Source organism: Manis javanica, chromosome 2, assembly GCF_040802235.1.
Source record: "Manis javanica isolate MJ-LG chromosome 2, MJ_LKY, whole genome shotgun sequence".
Taxonomy (NCBI): Eukaryota; Metazoa; Chordata; class Mammalia; order Pholidota; family Manidae; genus Manis; species Manis javanica.
The window spans coordinates 93,359,769-93,380,820 of NC_133157.1; the positions used below are offsets into that span (position 1 = coordinate 93,359,769).

General features: G+C 48.6%; 1 protein-coding gene across 5 annotated transcripts in view; it reads left to right on the forward strand.

Moving 5' to 3' along the window:
- Positions 1–21,052, forward strand: part of FAM120A (family with sequence similarity 120 member A) — a 134,373-nt gene that overhangs the window by 72,628 nt on the left and 40,693 nt on the right. For all 5 annotated transcript variants that reach the window (XM_036991174.2, XM_036991171.2, XM_036991172.2 and 2 more), the window contains 4 exons: positions 6,570–6,698; positions 7,354–7,450; positions 14,750–14,847; positions 15,065–15,345. In XM_036991174.2, coding sequence (XP_036847069.1) covers positions 6,570–6,698; positions 7,354–7,450; positions 14,750–14,847; positions 15,065–15,345 — 605 coding nt within the window. The remainder of the gene's footprint in view (positions 1–6,569; positions 6,699–7,353; positions 7,451–14,749; positions 14,848–15,064; positions 15,346–21,052) is intronic.

Genomic DNA, 21,052 nt, shown 5'->3' on the forward strand with positions numbered 1-21,052 from the left:
GAGTCCCTTGTAAGCAGTGTATAGATGGGTCTTGTTTTTTTATTCATTCAGTGACTGAATGTCTTTTGATTGGTGCTTTCAGTCCATTTACATTTAGGGTGATTATCGATAGGTATGTACTTATTGCCATTTCAGGCTTTAGATTCGTGGTTACCAAAGATTCCAGGTTACTTTCCTTAGTATCTAAGAGTCTAATTTAACTCACTTAGTATGCTGTTACAAACACAATCTAAAGGTTCTTTTCCATTTCTCCTCCTTCTTTCTTTATATATTAGGTCTCAAATTCTGTACTTTTTGCCTATCCCTTGATTGACTTTGGGGATAGTTAATTTAATTTTGCATTTGCTTTGTAATTAGCTGTTCTACTTTCTTTACTTTGGTTTTATTACCTCTGATGACAGCTATTCAACCTTAGAATCACTTCCATTATAGGAGTCCCTCCAAAATAGACTGCAGAGATGGTTTGTGGGAGGTAAATTCTCTCAGCTCTTGCTTATCTGGAAATTGTTTAATCCCTCCTTCAAATTTAAATGATAATCTTTTCAGATAAAGTAATCTTGGTTCCAGGACCTTCTGCTTCATTGCATTAAATACATCATACCACTCCCTTCTGGCCTGTAAGGTTTCTGCTGAGAAGTCTGATGTTAGCCTGATGGGCTTTCTTTTGTATGTGATCTTATTTCTGCCTCTGGCTGCTTTTAACAGTCTGTCCTTATCCTTGATCTTTCCCATTTTAATTACTATGTGTCTTGGTGTTGTCTTTCTTGGGTCCCTTGTGTTGGGAGATCTGTGGATCTCCATGGCCTGAGAGACTATCTCCTTCCCCAGATTGGGGAAGTTTTCAGCAACTACCTCCTCAAGACCCTTTCTATCCCTTTCTCTCTCTCTTCTTCTGGTATCCCTATAATGCGAATATTGTTCCGCTTGGATTGGTCACACAGGTCTCTCAATATTCTTTCATTTTTAGAGATCCTTTTTTCTCTCTGTGCCTCAGCTTCTTTGTATTCCTCTTCTCTATTTTCTATTTCATTTATTGTCTCCTCCACTGTATCCAACCTTCTTTTAATTCCCTCCATCGTGCTCTTCAACAACTGAATCTCCGACCTGAATTCATTCCTGAGTTCTTGGACATCTTTCCGTACCTCCATTAGAATGTTGATGATTTTTATTTTGAACTCCCTTTCAGGAAGAGTCACGAGGTCCATATCATTACGTGGGAGTTGTATGAATAATTTTACTCTGGACAAGGTTCCTTTGGTGTTTCATGTTTGTATATGTCGCCCTCTAGTGTCCAGAAGCTCTATTCTGGAGCTGCTCAGCTCCTGAAGCAATATTGGGGGTCACAGGGAAGCAGTACTGGTACCTGGGGGGAGGAAAGAGCTGTTCCCCGCCTCCCGGCTGCTGTGCCTGTCCCCACTGCCTGAGCCAGTGGGCCGGTCACACAGGCATAAGTTTTTGTCCCAGAGCAGCCGGATATGGATCGCTGCTTTCACAAGTGGCTGGGATCCCAGTCTCCCCAGGAACTCAGCCTGTATTAACTTTACCACCCGATAGTCATGCGAGTCTCATGAAAGCACCATGAAATGCAGGTTTGTGCTCCCAGCACAGATCTCCGGAGCTAGGTATTCAGCAGTCCCAGGCCTTTCACTCCCTCCCTTCTCCGTTTCTCTTCCTACCGCCGGTGAGCTGGGGTGGGGGAGGGGCCCGGGTCCCGCAGAGCCACGGCTCTGGTATGTTACCCCGTTTGGTGAGGTCTGCTCTTTTCTCCAGGAGTGTGCAGCCTGCGCCCCCTCTTTCCTGTTGCTCTCTCAGGATTAGTTGCGCCAAGTATGTTTTCTAATTGTATCCAGTTTTAGGAGGAAGCCTCTGTCTCTTCTCTCTCGCCGCCATCTTTAATCACCAATCTCCCCCACTCATTTTTACAAAATGTACTTTGTAAATTTTTCAGTAAAGCCTGGCTTCAAACTTGTATGCAGAGTAGGGGAAACCGACTGAGAATGAATTGCTCCTTGAGGTCGCCTCCCTCATTCTCACCCCCCAGATCTGACCGGCAGCAATTCCGTTTGCTGTCCTAGGTGCTTAATTTGTAGTTTTAGTTTCGTGAACATCTGAGGATTTCAAATTTCTATCAGTATGAGGAAAAATATTTGGCCAAAAATCGTTATGAGGAAAAATGCAGAGGATAAAGATTATTTAAGAAATAAGCAAAATGTTAATACCTTTTCCCAGGCTACAGGCTCTGTTCAGCCTGACCTTAAGTAACATCTACAAGAGTTTCTCTGTTAAACAGTTCCCTGAGTATGTATGCTGGGTTGGGGACTAGCTCCCTGTATTAAGAAAGGGTTGTGTGTAAATGCGTTGAGCCAAAGTGTGGCAGACATCACGCTGACATTTGTTCCCTAAAGACACAGCGCAGATGTGGTTGCTGATCACCAATCATGGGGCACAGGTTTGGAATGGTGTGAACAGGTTCAGGCTCCTGTCAGAGCACAGATATAAGGTTTAAAGGAGAAAGGGAACTGAAATGAAGAAAAATTTTGAACAAGAATATCTTTTTTTTCAAAGGAAGGGAAAGTTTTATTCAGCACAGAAATATAACATCAGTAGATTTGGAAAATGCTTATTTTCTTTGTCTTAAAAACAAAAAATGTTCTAAGTTGGGTTTTGATATTACTTGGGATTGGAACAGGGTTGATAAAAAAAATGGAACATTGTACAATAATTTCATCTCTTGAACAAAATGACAGATTAAGACAAAATTCCATAAGTCTCTGTGTCTATACTACAATGTGTTATTGCAATATAGACAAATGCAATGTCTTGATTTTCCCCTGAGTCTGATAAACTGTCACATCCCTGTTGAATGCATTTCCTCCTGTGAGCCAGCACATGCTCTAAACATACAGACCCACTGGACACACACCAGGGAAGCTAGTATCTCACCTCTGACAAGGGATTTGACATTTCATTAGAAACACTTCATTTCTGTCATGCCAAAGCTAAGACCCTGTCAAATTACCCTTTCTAGTGATACAATTTAGAAAGCTTTGGAAGAGTTTTTAACCATCATACCCCAAAAAGAACCTTGGATTTTAATTGAATCCTTTGCTGCAGTGGCACGGGGGGGGGGGGGGGGGGGGCTTGAATTTAACAGCTGAAATATATTATAGGTAACTACATTGCACTATTTAAGTGAATTTGCAGCTGTAGAAAAATGTTTGACTTTTAAAATGTAACCAAGATGAGACTCCAGAATTATAAGCAGTGAAATACTGGAAAACAGTGGATAGAAATGGATTCTTGAGCAGGGATCTTTCATTGTTTTGCTTTCAGGAATGTGGAAGAGATTACTTTCTCTGGGTTCCAGATGTCCTCATGATGTTGTTCCTTGGCTCCTGTATTGTGCCCCTTGAATTACTAATGGACAGAAATCAGGAAGTCTAAGGAACCAGAGATGGTTTCTGTTAACAGCAGCTGCAGTGAGGGCTGTCCGAAGGAGTGTCTTTGAGGAGATGTGTGATATGGGCTTCCAAGGGCTCAGCTGTGGTCTTGTGCTATGGGTGCCCTGTAGCACCAGCAGGGTTCATGTCCATCTCTGGCTCTTGCCCTGTGCATATGTGGGCCATGCCTGTTGCTCTTCAGGGGGTTAGCCCTGGTGTCCCGCTGCTTGGAGATGAGACCCACATCACCTGGCCACTGCAGAAGGGTGGCAGGTGTCTGGAGGAGGCCCAGGAGTGGGGCCAGGGGAGGAGGGCCCTATCTGGCCCCAGGCTTCTGACCCATTTCAGAAGAAAGTACTAAATAGAGGCTGTCAAGAATGGTCAAAGAAACAGGTCATCAAGGATGGCAAAGGGGGTGCCCACTGGCTTGGGATTTTGATGTGTCAGGGGGAGGTGAAGCCAGTGGGGGGCAGAAAGGGCTGGGTACCACACCTGAGTGGACCTGCCTATTGAGGGCCTTCCACGCATTCCTGCTGGTCCATAGCCTGTAGGAGATGGCAGGACACATTTTTCAATAGGAAATTGGATGAACATCTTCTGTGTAAGAGGATATTTTGTGTGGAGGCATCTATCAATTTGCACACAAATGGTATCTATTTATCGTTTAATTATCCTACCTGGAAGCAAAGGGGTGGGATATACAATCTCTAGGAGGTCTTTTCCAGCTCCACATTTTGTTTCTTTCCTTGCAAAGCAAATAACTAAAAGTTTTGGAATTTGCTACCAAGTGCCATGAAAGGTAGTTGATCATACACATTTGCTTTTTAATTAAACAGAATTTACTTTCTTGGAGGTAGAAAGTACATAGATTTCCAACTTTTAATTTAGATATGTTTCAATTTATTTGCATTTAGGACTAAAATAAAAATAAAACTGAAAGAAAAAAAGGAGAAATGGGACTTTAATTAATGTGTCCTGAAGTGGGTTTCTAGGCAGTAAACACTTCATTTATTTGGTTTGAGTGTAACTTGGTTTTTGGGGACCTGGGCAGTTACTCACCCTTCTGTGCTGTTAACTGTCACAGTGGGTGAGCTGGACGCCATTCTTTGGGAAGATTTAACAACATAAGGTGATGGCACGTTTTGTGGGGCAGCAAGTCTGGATGCGTAATTTTTCAGTTGACAGTATGCATATAAATACCGTATGCGGTGTGTATTTCTGTGTGTGTGGGTAGATATATCATCATACTTAAGATGGCCAGGATTTTTAGGGATTTTTTTTCTTGTCCTGTTTAGTGGGTTCTCTTGACACTCAGTTTTCCAGCCAGTAGGAATTCATGATTTCCCTCATACACACACTGTAGCAAGGTTTTTAAAGAAGTATAAATTAAAAATTGTCAAGAGTGTCAGAAGTTCAGTAAATGGGATGTTGGTGGATAAGTCCATATTTAAATGTACCAGAAGTCTTGCTACTATAAGGAATTCCATGGGACATCCTCCTGGAACTTGTATACTTGCTTGTGTTTTGAGATGGTGGAAGTGTGTCTGTGCTGCAGAAGCTGTGGTGAGTGCTTTTCTTCCTAAGTTAAAACCTCTCCTGTGCAAGGAGGCCCTCTCCAGGTCCCCCGTGGGCCCTACTGTCACTGCCGCTGGGAGGGGGTGTGTGTCAGAGGGGAGCGGGGTTCCTAGGAGCGTGCTCGAGGCCTGGGCTAGCCCTGTAGTCCGCCGCGGTGGGCGTCCCTTTGCCGACACTGATGCCCAGAACATGAGGGTGCTGTCTGAAGAAAAGCTGCTGCTTTTTAAAAAGGAAATTGAATTTCCTCTTCTACATCTGAAAATTTGTGTGGTAATAAAAGTATAAATATGTATTTTTCCAGAGGTTTCTTCCATTCTATTTGCTTAGGCTGAGTTTTTCTTATTTTCTTTTTCTTTCTTCTTTTTGTGTGTGTTGTAAAACAACACAAATGTGTTATCTTACAGTTCTAGAGGTCACAGGTCCAAAATGGGTCTCTGGGCTAACATCAAGGTGTCATCAGGGCCATACTCCGTCTGGAGGCTCCAGGGGCATGAGGGAGGTGCTTCCTGCTGTGCAGCTCCTGGAGCCACCCCGACCCCCCGGGGGCTGGTGGAGGCCTTCTCACACCCACCTCACCTGTGAAACCAGCTCCTGCCTCTCTCTCCATTTTAGAGGACCCGTGAGGAGATGGGCCCATCTGCGCCAGCCAGGCCAACCAGGTGGGCCTGAGACCGGTTGACGGCCAGTCCGCCGCCTCCTGCCCTGTGACGTCCTGTTCATAGGTGTGGCAGGCAGGAGTGGACAGTTCTGGAGGCACACATCCTGTGATGTTTTTGCTTTTTTAATCTGTATGATCTTCATGACTAAAAAGAAAGTAAAGGCATCATTTCATTCTTTCTTTCAACTTTAAAAAAAATTGTTAGAAACAAAGTACCTCATCTTTATTTCTAAGGACAAGGGCATAGCTGTAATTGTAACTGAAATTTTATTAAGTTAAGGTATCTTTTTCATATTTTTTTTTTGTTTTCATAAAAAAGCCCAAAACAAACCTATTAAAAAAAATGTGTTTACCTACTTTTTCCTGGCATCAGCTATTCTGGCACAGTGAAACAGTCCTACACTCTGTTCCATGTGCCTTGCACCAGACATGGCCCTCAGCATTAGGGAGACTGTTTTCCTCTGTTCAGAGCCACCCTTGGCTTTCTCCAGTAGACCTGGGCCCTGGGGACTGTGTTCATCCAGCAGAACCTCTTGTTTGCTGGCATTGACAGAAAGGACATGTCTGGCCCTGGGCTTGTCTGTGTTGAGCTCACTGTTATGGGGGCTATGGGGCGCAGGGTCCTGGGCTCAGGGTCCTGGACTCACAGTCTATGTTAAGTAGGCCGCGGATGTCTTGGAAGCAAATAAAAGGTGGTCAGACACTCAGTAGCCCAGCTGGGTTGAGGCAGTGGAGCTGTATTTCAGCGGCTGAAGGGGAACTGGGTTTGGGCCTCACATAAAAGCCTCAGGCCGAGAGCTTACTGATGGGGATGACTGGGCCTTGGAAGGAGACGCCGCAGAGTTTCTGGCCTCTGTGTGGAGTTAGCATGTTGATGTGGGTGCTTATTTTTTCAGGTTCGGGCCCATCAGCTGGTCTTGCCGCCATGTGATGTGGTGATCAAGGCCGTGGCTGACTATGTCCGCAACATCCAGGACACCACGGACTTGGATGCCATAGCTAAAGATGTTTTCCAGCACTCACAGGTAGAAGGCAGGCCCCTGGGCGGTGCTCTGTGCGACAGCATGTGGGCGTGCAGGGGTTGGAGGGGCACATGCTGGTTGTCCAAGCTGAGCTTGCTAGCAGTCAGAGGAGGGGGAGGGGCTGAGTGGTAGGATCTGTGCTGTTCCTAGGTTGTCTGTTCTAATTTAGTAGATTTCTACTAAGACAGATGTTCTAGTCCACGAGATGGGCATGTGCTCCTGCTTGTTCATCCCTTCAGGTGACGGTCAGGGATCTCCTCTTCTGGTTTTGGAAAGTGTGGAGTGTGAACTGGTTGGGGTCAGTGGAGGGCAGGAGGCTGTGTGACCTATCTGCTCTCTGAAGAACTGAAGCCACTGTCCAATCGGCTGGAGGTGGAACAAGGCCTTTCCCAGCAGTTACAGGGACACGGTGGAGAGGCTGGGGGTCTCCTTACTGCTCTGTGGGTTAATCACGCTGCTGCAACAACAGAGTAGTGTTCAATTTGGCTGTCCAGTAATGGTCTGTTGGCTTTACTTGAAGATGTTAATGTCATCATCCTAAACCCTTGTCTAACTCAAAAAGCTGCAGATTGCAATACATGTGCTGAATTGTAGAAATATGTTAATACACGTGACTAGTGGCATGCTAATTTACAAAGGTTTCCTATGTTTATTTCAGTCTAGAACAGACGACAAAGTTGTTCGATTTAAGAGAGCAATTGGATATTATTCAGCAACTAGTAAGCCCGTGACGTTCCACCCACCACATTACTTAGGTAAGTACATCAAGGCCTCTGTGATGGAGGCTGACCATGCGGTAACTAAAGGGATTTAAATATTCACCCCATAGTCCTGTGGGCTTACTCTTTAGGAATGAGACTTCTGCAGTTACATGAGTAGGGATAGCCGACCTGGCACAGCCATAGTAACCTCTGAGGGTGCTGGAGGAGCAGCAGAAGAGGTGCAGACTTGTTAGATGGAGGGACAAATGGCTGGCCCACGCTGGTGGTGTGCCGGGACAGGGAAGGCCTCTGATCTGCTAGTGCTCCCTGAGTGCAGTGGATGACAGCGCCACGCTTCTGTTGTTTTTCTTGCAAGAGACAAAATTTAACTCAGATGTGAAATTGGGGAGTAATTACAATTAAAAGGTGTTCTGAAGCTTGCTGGGCTATGTGGACCCCCTGGAAGGTGGTCCACCCCTGGCCCCATCTGGGGCCCACACTGGCAGCCCCTTCCTGTGACAGGCAGAACCTGTAACATGCCCTTAGGCAAACAGGTATAGGAGGGGCCCGCTTGCCAGCTGTCCTCACTGTCCTTTCCTGGGGTGCGGGGCTCCTGAGAGCCAGGGGGCCAGATGCCCTTGGGTGGCCTAGGGGTTGGGGGAGGCCAGTGGTGTTGGGGGTGGGGCTCCAGGGGGCAGGGGCAGAACCAACAGAAGTGAGGCCTGGGGGCGGGACCAGGGAGAGCTGGTGTGTGTGACCTTGGAGGGCACCTTGCCTGCTACCCTGCTCCCTTGCTGTCTGCCCCCTCACCCATCTCCTGACCTTCTGCCTCACCCCACACCACTACCTAGTCCCCCACCACTGTTCTCTACCCGGCAGCCAGAGGTGTGTTCGAAGCTGCCCTGGTCGCATGGGGAACAAAGTTCCTGGTGCTCTGCCTTCCCTGCCAGGCCCTGCTTCCTTCCCTCTGCGTGTGTGCGCCCAGCCCTGCCTTGCTGGGCAAGCAGTGCCTAATGTCTGAGATCAGGCTTCACCACTTGTCAGGGGCCTTTCTGGGCCAGTCCATCTCCATAGCCACTGGGCCATTAATTCTCTGCACTCCCCTCCCCAAGAATGTTGGGTCTAGGAGCATGAGGGCCTCACCTGCCACCTCCACCTTGTACCCCACTGGGTGACCATTTGACTGAATGGCTGCAGTCATGCCGTGTTGCTGAGTTAGGGGAGTGAGTGACGGAATGTGGCTTAGGGTTGCCCATGGGAAGGGGACATGGGGTGTTGGAAGGAGGGAGGTTAGCTACCATGCATCACTTCAGAGAAGGCAAGATGTGATGGGGATGCAGCAGGGGGTCGCAGTTTTACTCCTGTTAAGAGGGGGTGTCCAGTGTCCCATCAACTTTGTTGAGACAGGTGAAGGGCTGACTCGGCTGTGGACATCCCTCAGCTGTGTATTCCACCTCCTGGCCTCAGGTTTCTGTTTCATTGAAGGGGGAACTTACATGAATATAAAAGAGAAAGTGTGTGTAAAGAGTTTTGATGGTGCTCTTTTCCTGGTGGCTGCAGTGGTTATACTTGTGGGAGGAGTGGTGGTAAGGGCACTGGGCCATAGGGGTCAAAATGAGTGGCCAGGTCGCCGGAGAGGGGTTCCTGGAGGGAGTGCTTGTCCCTTGTGTCTCCAGTGACGCTCTGGCCCTCAGGTGACAGCTGCAGTCTAGCAGTTGCTGTAAGTGTGCTTGGGATGAGAACGTTCATTCAGGAGGAGGGAGCTAGGAGAGTAAGGGCGGGCGAAGGCGCTCCATCTAACTCGGCTTTGATCTGAGCGATAACAGGTTGAAGATGTTCTGAAGAGGTAGGGTGAATTTTCAACTCGTTTTTAAGTTTGAGCTTCTTAAAAATGTGGAATTTTCTTCAAAGTGTGTTGCAGCGCAGAATCACAGCAGGGCAGGAAGTTCGGGGCAATGTGGTGTTCAGGGTGGCTTGTGAGTAGCCTGAAATTACGGGATGAGGTCGGAGTGAGGTGGGTCAAGATTGGTTTGTTTCAGCTGATGTGCACAGAGTTTGGAACCAGCAGAGATAGATTTATGTGAAAATCACTCTTGCTGTTTCTTCTGTTAAGTGTAAAGAAACACAAGTAATCTGGAAAAGGTGCTTACCTGCTTGCTGTTAAGGTCCCACCGTGGAACTAAGTGGAGATTGATGACTGAAACTGAAATCTGGAGTCTAGAAGAAGCAGGATAGACCTGGGGGAGCTGTGATCTTGTCATCCAAGTCAGACCCCAGATGGATTGTCCATGAAATCTTTGCGGAGTAGTGGCTGGGCCATAAGCCATCTCTTCCAGCTACAGTCCCTTTGTTATTCCACAGCCAAGACTCATGCAGAATTTTGAACAGCCAGTGTTGGAGCACAACTTTCTTGTTCATTTAGAACCTGTCTCTATTAACTATTTTGGGAATTGGCATACGTGTAGAGTTTTGAAAGAATCATACCAGAAGCTTACCTGCTACTGGGAATGGAAATGGAGGATGCTGGCTCTAAGCAGAGCAGGGGTTTCAGGTTCTATTCAGGAATGGTTTTATCAGGGTCTTAATTGGACCTCAGAAATCTGTTTTCAAAAGCAAACCCTTTCTGGCTGAGCCTAGGTGGCTCCGCACTGGGCAGGACTGCTGTCCTTGTGCTTTTCCTTCTGAGCCTGAGGTTCTTGCTGTGCACCCACACAGGCCAGGGGGCGGAGCTCTCAGAGGCCCCGCCCACCCGTAGCTCAGGGCCTGGGCTCTGGGGTGGGATCCCAGCCTCTGCCTGCCTTTGTACCTGCCTTTGTACACGGGCTGCTGGGCCTCAGGACTGGCTCCGCCCAGCAGGGTGCCTGGGAGGCCCTGCCACTTCACTTGGGTGTGCCTCCGGCTTGTGAAGAACAGCACACAGTACACACATGTTGTGATCTGCCTAAGCATTCCTGTTGCCACCGTCTAGAATATTTTCTGTTTTGCTTTGTAATGATCACTTTATAAAATTTTGTTGTCCCCAGGTATCCATAACTGTTGCTATACTTCACTAAGTTTTTGAAATATGGTGCTCTTTTATAATTTATAATTTATGAGACTTTAATAACAGTCTCATAGCTTTGCTTACTAAACCCACACTTCCCAAGGTTTTTGTTAAATTTTTTATTGTGAAAAACTTCAAATGTAACAGAAAACACAAAGCAGCTTTGTGTCCTAATCAGAGTAACATAATATTTTCTCTACTTCTGTCTTGAAAGAGACACATTAGGTTTTCCTAAAAGTCATGTCTACCCTCCTCAGACAGGTTTTTATGTTTTCTTACCTATTGATGTGGAATGATAAGCAGTAGTGTTTGGGTTTTTAATTATATGTGGTGCCGTGAGGGGCATTCTGCACTTGCTCTTTTTGAACTGTGTACATTTCATCTTCCTCCTTCTTTGTCTCCTTAAAGCAAATGCACATGGCATCAACGCCACAGGGTCTAACAGGACAGATGCTGCCAGAGAGAAGCTGAGATGCTGTGTGCTGAATAGGAAGTCCGCTGATTATTTCTCCCCGATTGCCAAACAGCCAGATTCTCTGAGCACCTGTCCCCTTGGCCTCTCATTCAGTGTTTCCTGCATTTATTTAAGTTGATGTAGTATGAAGTGATATAGGTTGTCTGGTCTTGTTGCTTTTTGAAAGGTCTTTTTAAAAAAAAAACCTGAACTGGAAGAACCGAAAATACATCTACTGTCTGGTTTGAAAGATGGTGCAGTGTGTCTTCATGAGACGGACAGGTCAGTGCTTGGGGACAGAGGAGGACAGCCAGTTCCATTCACCAGTGATTCCCAGTAAGGGCTGTTTGTCCCTTCTAAGATCTGCAGGTGCACAGAGCCTGATGTGTCCTGTTCTGTCACAGGTCACAGCCTGTGCAGGCAGCTGGGAGGTCTGGGTGCCCCTCCTGGATCCTTGCTTCGTTAGTGAGAACAGCTGCCCTTTGCTGTTTAACGCCCACAAGTCACACTCCAATGAAGTGAGCCTAGGAACTGAATAGATTTGGGTGCAGTTTGGGGTAAATCTATCATACCCAGACTCTTGTTCTTCAAGACTCAGGCACCAAGTGGATTTGATTGGTGCTCTGCTCTCTGAGGTACACATGGGCCCTCTCCAGGCTTGGGGACAGAAGACATTTGAGAGCAAGGACACCAGATAGCCCCAGCTCCCTGTGTGGAGTGACCCTGCACCAACAGTCCAGCAGCCAGGAGAGTGGGTCCATGCAGGCCCTCTTCCCCATCACTCATCGTCTTGGTGCCTGCTTGCTTTGTCCACTGTCTCGTTCTTCTTGGCCCTGCACTTAGCCCAGTGGAGGGCTCCTCTCCTGTGCTGTCGCCGGCTCTCCCTGCGGCCCAGTGTAGGGGCTCACCAGGATGACTCAGTTCTCTCCAAGGCAGGACAGCCCATCTCCCCTGCCACACTGTTCTGCCCTGGTCTGGGACTTCATTCCGGCCCTGCTGGTTCTCCCTATGCCCACCCCAGCCTGCCTTCTAGAAGCTGTTCATCTGGGAGAGGATGGAGGCGAGATTCCATTTCTCCCTTGTGTAACTTTTGCCTACTTCTACAGAAAAAACGACACTGAGCAAATATGTGCATTTCAATTTGGTTGACATGATTAGAAGGTTTCGCCTTGTGTTTTTTTGTAAACATTGAAAACCAGCACTGGTGGCAGGATTTTTAACCTTTGAATCTGAACTCTCAAAGCTGCATTCTTTGTATAACACTTGAAAATCATCCATCAGTGCCCATCTGCATTATAGGATTAAAAAGGAGTCTTCCTTTGCTCCTGTTTGTTTTGTTTAATGTAACATCTTTTCAGTAATGCCCCCTGCTAGATGAACATCTGTTAGGCTGGGCCCTGGCTGGGTGGCGCCAGCTAATTTTTGGTAGAACTTGTGGGTTGACATGGTTCCCTTCCAAAGGCCACTGTGCTTTAATTTAGGGAGAAGCTGGGTGGTTGGCTAGGGCAGAGTAAGTCATCAGAGGCCCTGGTGGTATGCCCATGGGGCTGCATGGCGGGTGGCACAGCTGCTGTGCTCTTCATTCTCAGTTTCCAATATTGAAAACCTGTGTTAAGTTATGAAAATATTTTCCATATGGTTAACTAAACACTTTCCCACTTTTTTTCTCCTGTCATCTGCCTTTGGCCTATGACCTTTTCTAAGCAAAGCCCTCTCTTAGTGTTTGTGAAGGAAAGGTGAGAAATGGGTGGTGGCTGCCTTCATGCTGCAGCCAGGCCAGATCGAGGACCACGTCCTTGTTGCATCGCACAGCACAGCAGGCATGCGATGGCGCTGCTAGCGCGCGGGGCGTAGCTGCTCTGCAGCCCTCAGAAAGGTTAGGCAAATTGGTTAACTCACTGGACTAGTTACAGGGCAGTGACTAGCCTCAGATTGGTCTGCGGTTAGCAAGTGCACTATGATTTTAGAAAATGTTCTTTCCTCAGAGATCTTTGCTCTTAAGTTATAATGTAGTTAATTTGTTTTATTTTTAAGGAGAGTTTGTGCTTTTCAGGAAGTTTGGAGCATATAATGGGCAAAAATCGAGGGAAACAAATGCTTGCTTTCACCTGGCTTTCACCGCTGCAGCGGTGTCACCAGCTGGCCAGCTGCTCAGTTTTGTTACTCAGAAGTGTGGCCGGCCAGCTACCAGAGGTTATAACCTAGACTATTAGAGCCTGAATGGGTCTCATAATATGCTTTGGCCCAAAGTCTGGCCATGATTTGGATTCCCCTGAAGAGGGATTTAACAATTAGTGTCTTGTATCTCACACTTGGGAGCCCCCATCTCACAGCCTTACTGTTTGATCCGGAATGTCTGTGTGTGTGTGTACACACATGCCTCATCCCCACCCGCAGTCATGGCTGCTTAGTGGCAACTGGAAGCTGGGCAAAGCTTTCCATCCTGCGAGGCCCAGGGTGTTTCTGAGTTGGAATGCCAGGCACTTGGAGATGGGATTTTCCAACAAACTGTGGTTTCTGAGGCTTTTGGGTCCTGGAGGGATGGAGGAAGCAGGTGGGCTGGCCCTACTCCAGCAGTACTGCGTCTGCTCAGGGAGCCCTGGGCTCAGTGTTGGGGCTCTTGGGGTGAGAGGGAGGGTCTGGGCTGTTGGTACTCTGAGTTCCATGAGGCAAGTTGATTCATACTGGTAGGTGTGTGGGGTGAGAGGCAGCGGTGGTGGGCCATGGGTTTTGCCTGGTGTCACTCTGATTCCAAGGTGGGAGAAGCCCAGTGGCTCAGGGCATGGGTGCCTGGGTTTCCCCCAGCTGGGTGACCTCTGAGCTAAAGGAAACCTGTGAAGCCATGGGGTCCGAGGGGTCTGGGCCTGCAGTTGGTGGGGTGTGGAGGGGAGTCATGCCCTGGGTGGATCTCTCTCCATGGTTATCACATTCATAAATAATTAGTGGTACTTCATTCGAAGTGTTCTGGGATCAGGGCCACCCTCCTGCCCCATCACCACATGCTGGGCTAGGCTCCTGCTGGCTTTGCCCATGCTGGCTACCCCCAGTCCCTGCCTGCCCCCTCAGTCCCCTAGAAGGCTGAGCCCATCGCTTTATGTCACTGCTTAGAGGTGGGTGGGGCTGGTCCCACAGTGCTTGTGGCTGCTTCTCCACATGGCTCCATTCTGCACTTCCCTGTTGCACATTAGCATGAGGGCAACAAATTGCCTTCAGACTGCAGAACAGGTTTACAGTCATGTTCTGAGAGCACAGAATCCTAGATTGCTGGCCCTGTAATGCATGCAGAATGGGTGACTTGGCCGTGATTTTGCTGAATAGTGAGAAGAAGCCAAGGGCACAGACGGCGGCCACCACACTTTCCTTTTATATCTAAAGGCGCAATGGTAGCAAAGAATCCAATTTAAGTGTAAATAGAAACATCTCATGGTTTCACAAAGGTGAGGCCAAGTGTCCTGTCCTCTGCTGCCCCTCTGGTGCCCACAGCATTACAGGGCTGCCAGCTTGGTCAGCCTCGAGCAGACATGCTGGTAGCTGAGGACACCTGTCAGGTTAGAGGTGAGCACTCCAGGCATTCAGGGAGCAGCAAAAGCAGAAACATACCAGAAGTTAATTAAAAATTCTAGAAAGTTAAAATCCTAGCCTAAGTGTATAAAATTGATCATCATAAAGTATTTTTTAATGTTAAACATGAATTTCTAATGACTCTGAGAAGTGGGGCTGCTTGTGTGTTGTCTCCTGAAGGGTGCAGGCTAGATGGGTGAGAGGAACTTGGGCTGGCCACCGCGGTGCCCTGGGGAAACATGAGCTCTTCAGTTTACAGTGGTATTATTGTCTTCTTTCTGTATTAATGCAATAGCCAGACCAAATCCATTTGGAATGCCTGGGATAGTGCCACCGTACGTCCCCCCGCAGATGCTCAACATTCCACAGACCTCTCTGCAAGCAAAGCCTGTGGTAAGGTTTTCCTCTCTGTCCACTGCTGGTTCCGTGCCCATCCCTTGAGGGGCACAGCTCTGTCCTTGAAAGGTGTATGTGCATCACATTTAATGAGCACTACAACAATTTCTTAAACTCCTGAGTACTGTGGTATGTGAAGCAGGGGCCAACGTTTGCTGAGTTAAAACTTAGCCAGCCCTGTGGGTAGCACATGTGACCTGTGCCTTCTGTTCAGTCCCCGCAGGTGCCTGGCCCCAGTGCCCTGGGCCAGGGTCCACACCCATACAGCCTCGCCGAACCAGGCCTCTCTTTGGAAAGGAGCGGAAAAAGCCTGACAGAGCACAACAGCTATAGCAGCATTCCTCACGAAGGGAAGCACACACCCCTCTATGAGCGTGCCTCCCCCATTGACCCTGCCCCTGGTGGCAGTCCCAACCACGTGGATGCTGCATGCTTTCCAGGCTCTTCTGCGTCGTCATCCTCGGACAACGACGAAGGCAGCGGAGGGGCTGCAAAGTGAGTTCCCAACATGGGGTGGCCACACCGGCTTGTCGAGTAGCTCTTTGTTCCTGGAGCCACCTGCCCACTGGCCCATAGCCCCAAGTGTAGTTCAGATGGCCTTTGTTGCATGTGGGGTCAGTTGCTCTGTACTCTGGCACGGCAGGGGTGGAGGTTAGCCTTCCCCAAGGCTTCCCGGGCGAGGGGTCTGCACTGTGCTGGCTCATGGCCTTGTCTGCTCCTCTGCTGGGAGGAGATTTGGGAAAATGGTCTGGGTGGCCACCAAAAGTGGTGAAGTCATCAGTCACATGCTGCTGACCCTTGTCTTTTTTTTTGGCTGTGACTCCCCCAAGCCCCACCTCTGGAAAGCATTGTTGGCTGGGTGCCTGTGGCTTTTGGTCTTTGGCCTCTGGATCAGGGGGAATCCTGGGTTTCCTCTCTTCCCGTATTCAGCAAGTCAGTCCCCAGCTCAGCAGCTCACGGGTGTTTCTGAGATCACAGTGTTCTCCCAGCCACAACCCCGGGACCCCACCAGGCCGGGGCAGGGGCTCTCCACTGAGGAGTGTGTCCCTGAGCACAGGAACTTCACATGCGCCTCTTGTTAGAATCTGATCTAGAAAGGCCTCAGCGCCTAGCCCTCCTCTCTTCAGTGGCCTTATGTTTCTAAGAAGCCTGATTCAGAACAAAGGAAGAAAAAAGGAAAAGAAAGGAGGTGTCTTTCCTTTATGTCTGTCTCCTTTCCCTTGGGGTGAACTAGTCACGAGGGAAATGCCAGGGCTAGTTAGTGCCACGTCAATTTCTGCTGTAAGAGACAGTTTCCAGGCTTCTCTGGATTCTTAACGGGGTGTGTCCCTGGGACTTTTTCCTCTTCTGTCCTCTTTGTCTCCATCTGTGAAGTGCGTGGAGGTAGGAGCCATGGCTCAAATGCACACTGGCGGGAGGCTGTGGCATGTGCTGGGCTGACAGCCAGGCCTTCCTCATAGGGGAGTCCAGGTGGGAGGCCATGCTTGCGGGATGTTCTCAAGATGCGTGGTGGCACAGGTGGCCCCAGGCCCTGAGGGCCTTGGGCCAGCACTTGATCAGAGGACGGCTCCTTGCCTTGGCATCTGGCTTGCCAGGGGTGGGCCTGGCTCCTGCGCCCTGGCCCCTCCACAGGGGGAGCTGTCCAGGGCGTCTCTGCCAGCTGCCCAGATGGAGGTTGAGTCCTTCCAGAATCTGAATCTGACCTGAGATTGCTGATTAGAAGCCTTTAGTTCTTTGTTTTATGTCTTTTTTTCTAATTACCTTCTCAATAGGAAGTTACAGAGTACAAACACTAAAAAACACAGAGTGGGAAATCCTCCTTGATCCTACATCTGTTTTCAAAAGATTGGTGAATATTCAAACATCCTGTTTTTTTGCTGCACATACTAATGTGGTTTTTATAGTACTGGGACCTGTCTTAGGGACAGCAACTTGCCTTTTTCCTTTTTTTCCTTTTTTATATTGAACATACTTACATACATGTGTGTTCTTATTTGTGTGTATGGATGTGGGTGCATGTTTGCATACACTGAATGTTGCTTTAATGTTTTTGACGTCATCACCAGCATCTTTAAGTGGACATTGTGAAGTTTCATGAGGAGAGGAGACTAAGCTTATCTGCACTGTGATGTCATGTGTGCTGGTGTGTTCCAGGTCCCTGGGCATCCACATACCCTCCTGTTTCCATGTGTTGGTCTGACAGCAACTTTGCATAAGCTTTGTGGGCCCCACGGGACCCCCACAGGACCAGGTCTGGGTCATGGAACGCCACTATCAGTGCCCAGGGACTGTGGACCAGTGTGGGTACCAAGCTCCCAGAGCTCACCCCCAGCCTCCTGGGGCTGGTCCTACCAGGTCTGGGTGCTCCCTCATAGCTGTGTGACCTGGAGCTTGCTGGGTGCATGCACCTAGTGGGTTGCAAATTAAATCAGCTGATGAATAACCACTGTCATTTATTGAAAAATAATGCTATTACTTAAAAACAGCTGTGGATGCAGTAAAGAACCAGAACATTGGTTTCATTTTTAGTGTAAAATACCTAAATTCCACTTAGCACCCTTGATTTGGTGTCCTAGGAAGTATATTTCTTATGCCTCTTTCTCCTTTAAGTGGCATCAGTGTTTTTCTTGTACTTTGAATTCTCTCAGACTCCTCTTCCAAAGAAGGAACCCCATTTTGCCCTGCCTGAGGCATCGTCCCCAACGGCTAATGCAGCTGCAGGTGTCCCTTGGGGAATGTTAGGCTGTGTGCCAGACAAATAGCTACTTTACTTCATCAAGCTGATGGCCTTGGTGTCTCTGAACCCTCCCTGTGCTTGGGAAAGGCCTAAGGAGTCCCGAGGTGCTTGGCAGGAGCAGACAGAGCACTGGGAGCAGAGCCTGCCAAGTTCTCTGCTTCCCACTTCTATGAGAGGGCCTGCATCGGGGACGTCAGCCTAATCAAGCATGGGACACCAGGCCGTGCTGGGTCCCTTGCCAGGGAGCTCATCCACGTGCTCTGGGGCAGGGGCAGCTGGCCCCCAGGAGAGGTGGGCTCCATGCCCCCGCATCAAAGCTGGGCAGCATGTTGGCCTCCCTTGCTGTGACTGCCTCTAGGGCCTTGCCCACATGCACAGGTGAGGCTGCCAGGGTGTGCCTCTCATCTTTATGTTTCTCCCTTTGGTTTTATATGCCTTTGCTCTTGCCATCCTCTGATGGTGATCAGCTGTGGGGCCTCCATTGGCTTCTTCCCCTGGTGCAGGGCAGGCCATTGCGAGAAGTTCCTGTTGAGGCAGCACTGCCGTGTGAGAACAGGCCTTCCTACTATAGCATTACTGGCCTGCCGGCTAGGAACACAAGGAGGGAACTCAACTTCATTGCAGGAACAGCCCAGGTGTGGCCAGGACGAGGTGGGGCAGCAGTGCCCGCCAAGCATCCACACCGCTTGTGTGCTGGCCTCTGCCTCCTGCTCTGGGTGTGTGGTCTTTTCTGTCTTAATCATCTTTTGCTGCACCTTAAGCATGCTGTGTGGAGCCCTGGACAGCTTCCTCTTGAACAGCATGTGGTCACGTCTGGGATGGTAGGTCTGACCTTGAGCCCAGTCGATCACTTCTCTCTGAGCCTAAATTTTACCAGCTAGCGTTAGGCTTGGGTGTATAGAATTCAATGCAGAGTGCATGCAGGCTTCTTGCCCGGCCTGTCCATTTCCCTATGGCCTCTGGGTCTCAGCCCCCAGGGCTCAGCAGTTCTGTGTGTCATCTACTGCATGCCTAGCTACATGCAGAAACATTCTGCAAGCTAACTTACCTGCTCCTCAAACAAGGCATTGCTCACGTTTATATACTGCATTTTCTTAAGTTGTAAAGTAATGTAGTTATACTATGAGAATATCCCAGACTTTTAAAAAGTTGGCTATTGTCAAGATGCTTCTCAGGCAGAATTTTAGTTTTTATAGCACGATTATTAGACTGTCACATGAGCATCTAGATTCTGACATTAGTTTTAGTTTGATAAGCCATATAGAACAAAACTAAGATATACAAATGTAAGTTCTATGTGATCTTAGGTGGGACAAGCTTCCAGTGTTAGTAGTGAGGCATGGTCCCCCCGCTGCAGTCCTGTGTGCTTAACAGTTGTGCAGAGACCCAGGGCCAGCCCTCGAGGGGACTGCGTGTCTAGTGAGCATTCCTGTGCTGTGCTTCATGTTGTAGAGGAGAAGCCTTCTTTGTCATCAGCCTTTAGGCTGTGGCTATGTGCTTTATTCATCAACAATGGGAACCTGCTCCATGTGGCCATAAGCTCTTATCTTCATGCAGTTTATAACTGAGTGATGAAGATGGACACCAATCACAGCTAGTGCTGAATGTACTGTGTGCTGTGAGGGGGACATGGCAGTGAGGACGGCAGGGACTGGAGGGGTCAGGGATGGCTGTACTGTGGTGCTCTTGCAGCCCGCAGAGGTGGCATCTGCCACAGAGAGGGAGGGTGCTAGTCCTGCAGAGTGCGGGAGATACTTGCAGTCCATTACCTGGCTGAAAACTTGTGAATAGAACACACAGTGACTACCTGTGAGTCCATAAGAATGTCCTGCATGTTTTTTACAATTAAGTAGAAATGTGTAGAATATTTGAACAGGCCACAAAAGGTAATCACATTTCAGGAGGAAAACTCACCTTGGGAAGTGCAAATCAGACTTGGTGAGAGTTGCTGCTTTCCCTCCGAAAGGTCTGCCCTGGGCACAGTGGAAAATGCCAGTGTGCCACGGCAGGGAGATCCCAGGGTCTCCTGCAGGCTGAACTGCAGGCCCAACATCGTGTTACCCACACACAGTGCACCCAGGTGGGGGCTGGAACAGCACCCAAACCCTTGGGTATGGGGAGTGTATAATTACATGACTCCATTTGTACAGTGCTCAAAGCCTGGTGAAGGCAGTGTTTGCTGTTAAAAGTCAGGATAACCATTTTCCTTGAGGAAGGATGTCTCTGGAGGAACCACAGAGGGGCTTTGGGGTGTCAGCTCACATGGCATGTTCAATTTGTAGGTATTCATTAAGCCACTTTCTTGAGACTCATGCATTTTTTTCTAGTATATTATACTTATTTAACAGTGTAAGTAACAGTTGTTATGGCTCCATGTAAAACTTGTAGGTATCCAAGTGATTCATTCTAAATTTCACAGAATAAATATCCCTGACCATTTTATGAAGCAGCGCATAGGCAGCTATGCTGAACTGCATCCTAGGTAACTTGGGGCTGCTGACTTTTCTTCCCCGTGGTTGGGGAAGAAAACCCACTAACTCACTTTTGACTGTGTGATGAGACTGTCAGATCTGTTTCCCAGTTTTGTGGTCATGGCACAGTTACCCTGACAGGTGTGTGACTGCTGTCCTGACGAGATACGCTCATTGAATAGTTGATCAACCAAGATTCATCTCTTGAGCCTTTCTCCAGCTTCTCACCTCTGCACCCCTGGAGCAGCTGCTTTTCTCTCTGCGTTGAGGAGGATGGGTCACTGGGCTCTTGGGGCACTTGCCTCCTCATCAATAGGGTTCCCTCAGTTTTGCAAAGTTGTAGCCTGAGATTGCCCACAGAGTAGCAAATTCAGATGCAGCGGTGGAGTGTCTGAGTCCTCGCTGCCCACTGGGACTGGCTGCTGGATCACTGGGCTGTGGAGGTGTCAGGGCAGCCCATCCCATGCTTGGGGTCAGGGCACAAGAAAGAGGCTCACAGGTACCACAGCGTGGGGCTGCTTCTCCTCTCTCATGCAGATTATTTTGTAGTAGAATTTACATGAAGTTGATTGGAAGATAGGAAAATCAGCTGGTCTCAAAGTCGCTCAGTTTGTCATGTGGACCAGTCAGGAAGGCAAGCCAATACCAGGGCTGCCCTGGCATGCCTTGAGGCCAGCAATGGTTCCAGAAGCTGATTTGGTGTGGAGCCTTGTAGGGTCGGGAGGGTGTGGGTGATGGCTGGATGGCTCCAGGTCGGTGGCCTCATCCTGTCTGTGGGGGCTACAGAGTCCCAGCTCTGTGCAGGGTGATGCTCATCACAAAGTCCGCCAGGGCCCACAGTGAACGTACCTCTATATTATGGCCTGTAATACACAAACGCATGAGGAATCGATGAAATAATGCCATTCATGCCATGTTCACTGCCTTCTGCTCTGTTCCATTCCCATGTTTATAGATGCTGGTTAAACCAGCCTGCCAGTGGGTCTTGCCCCTA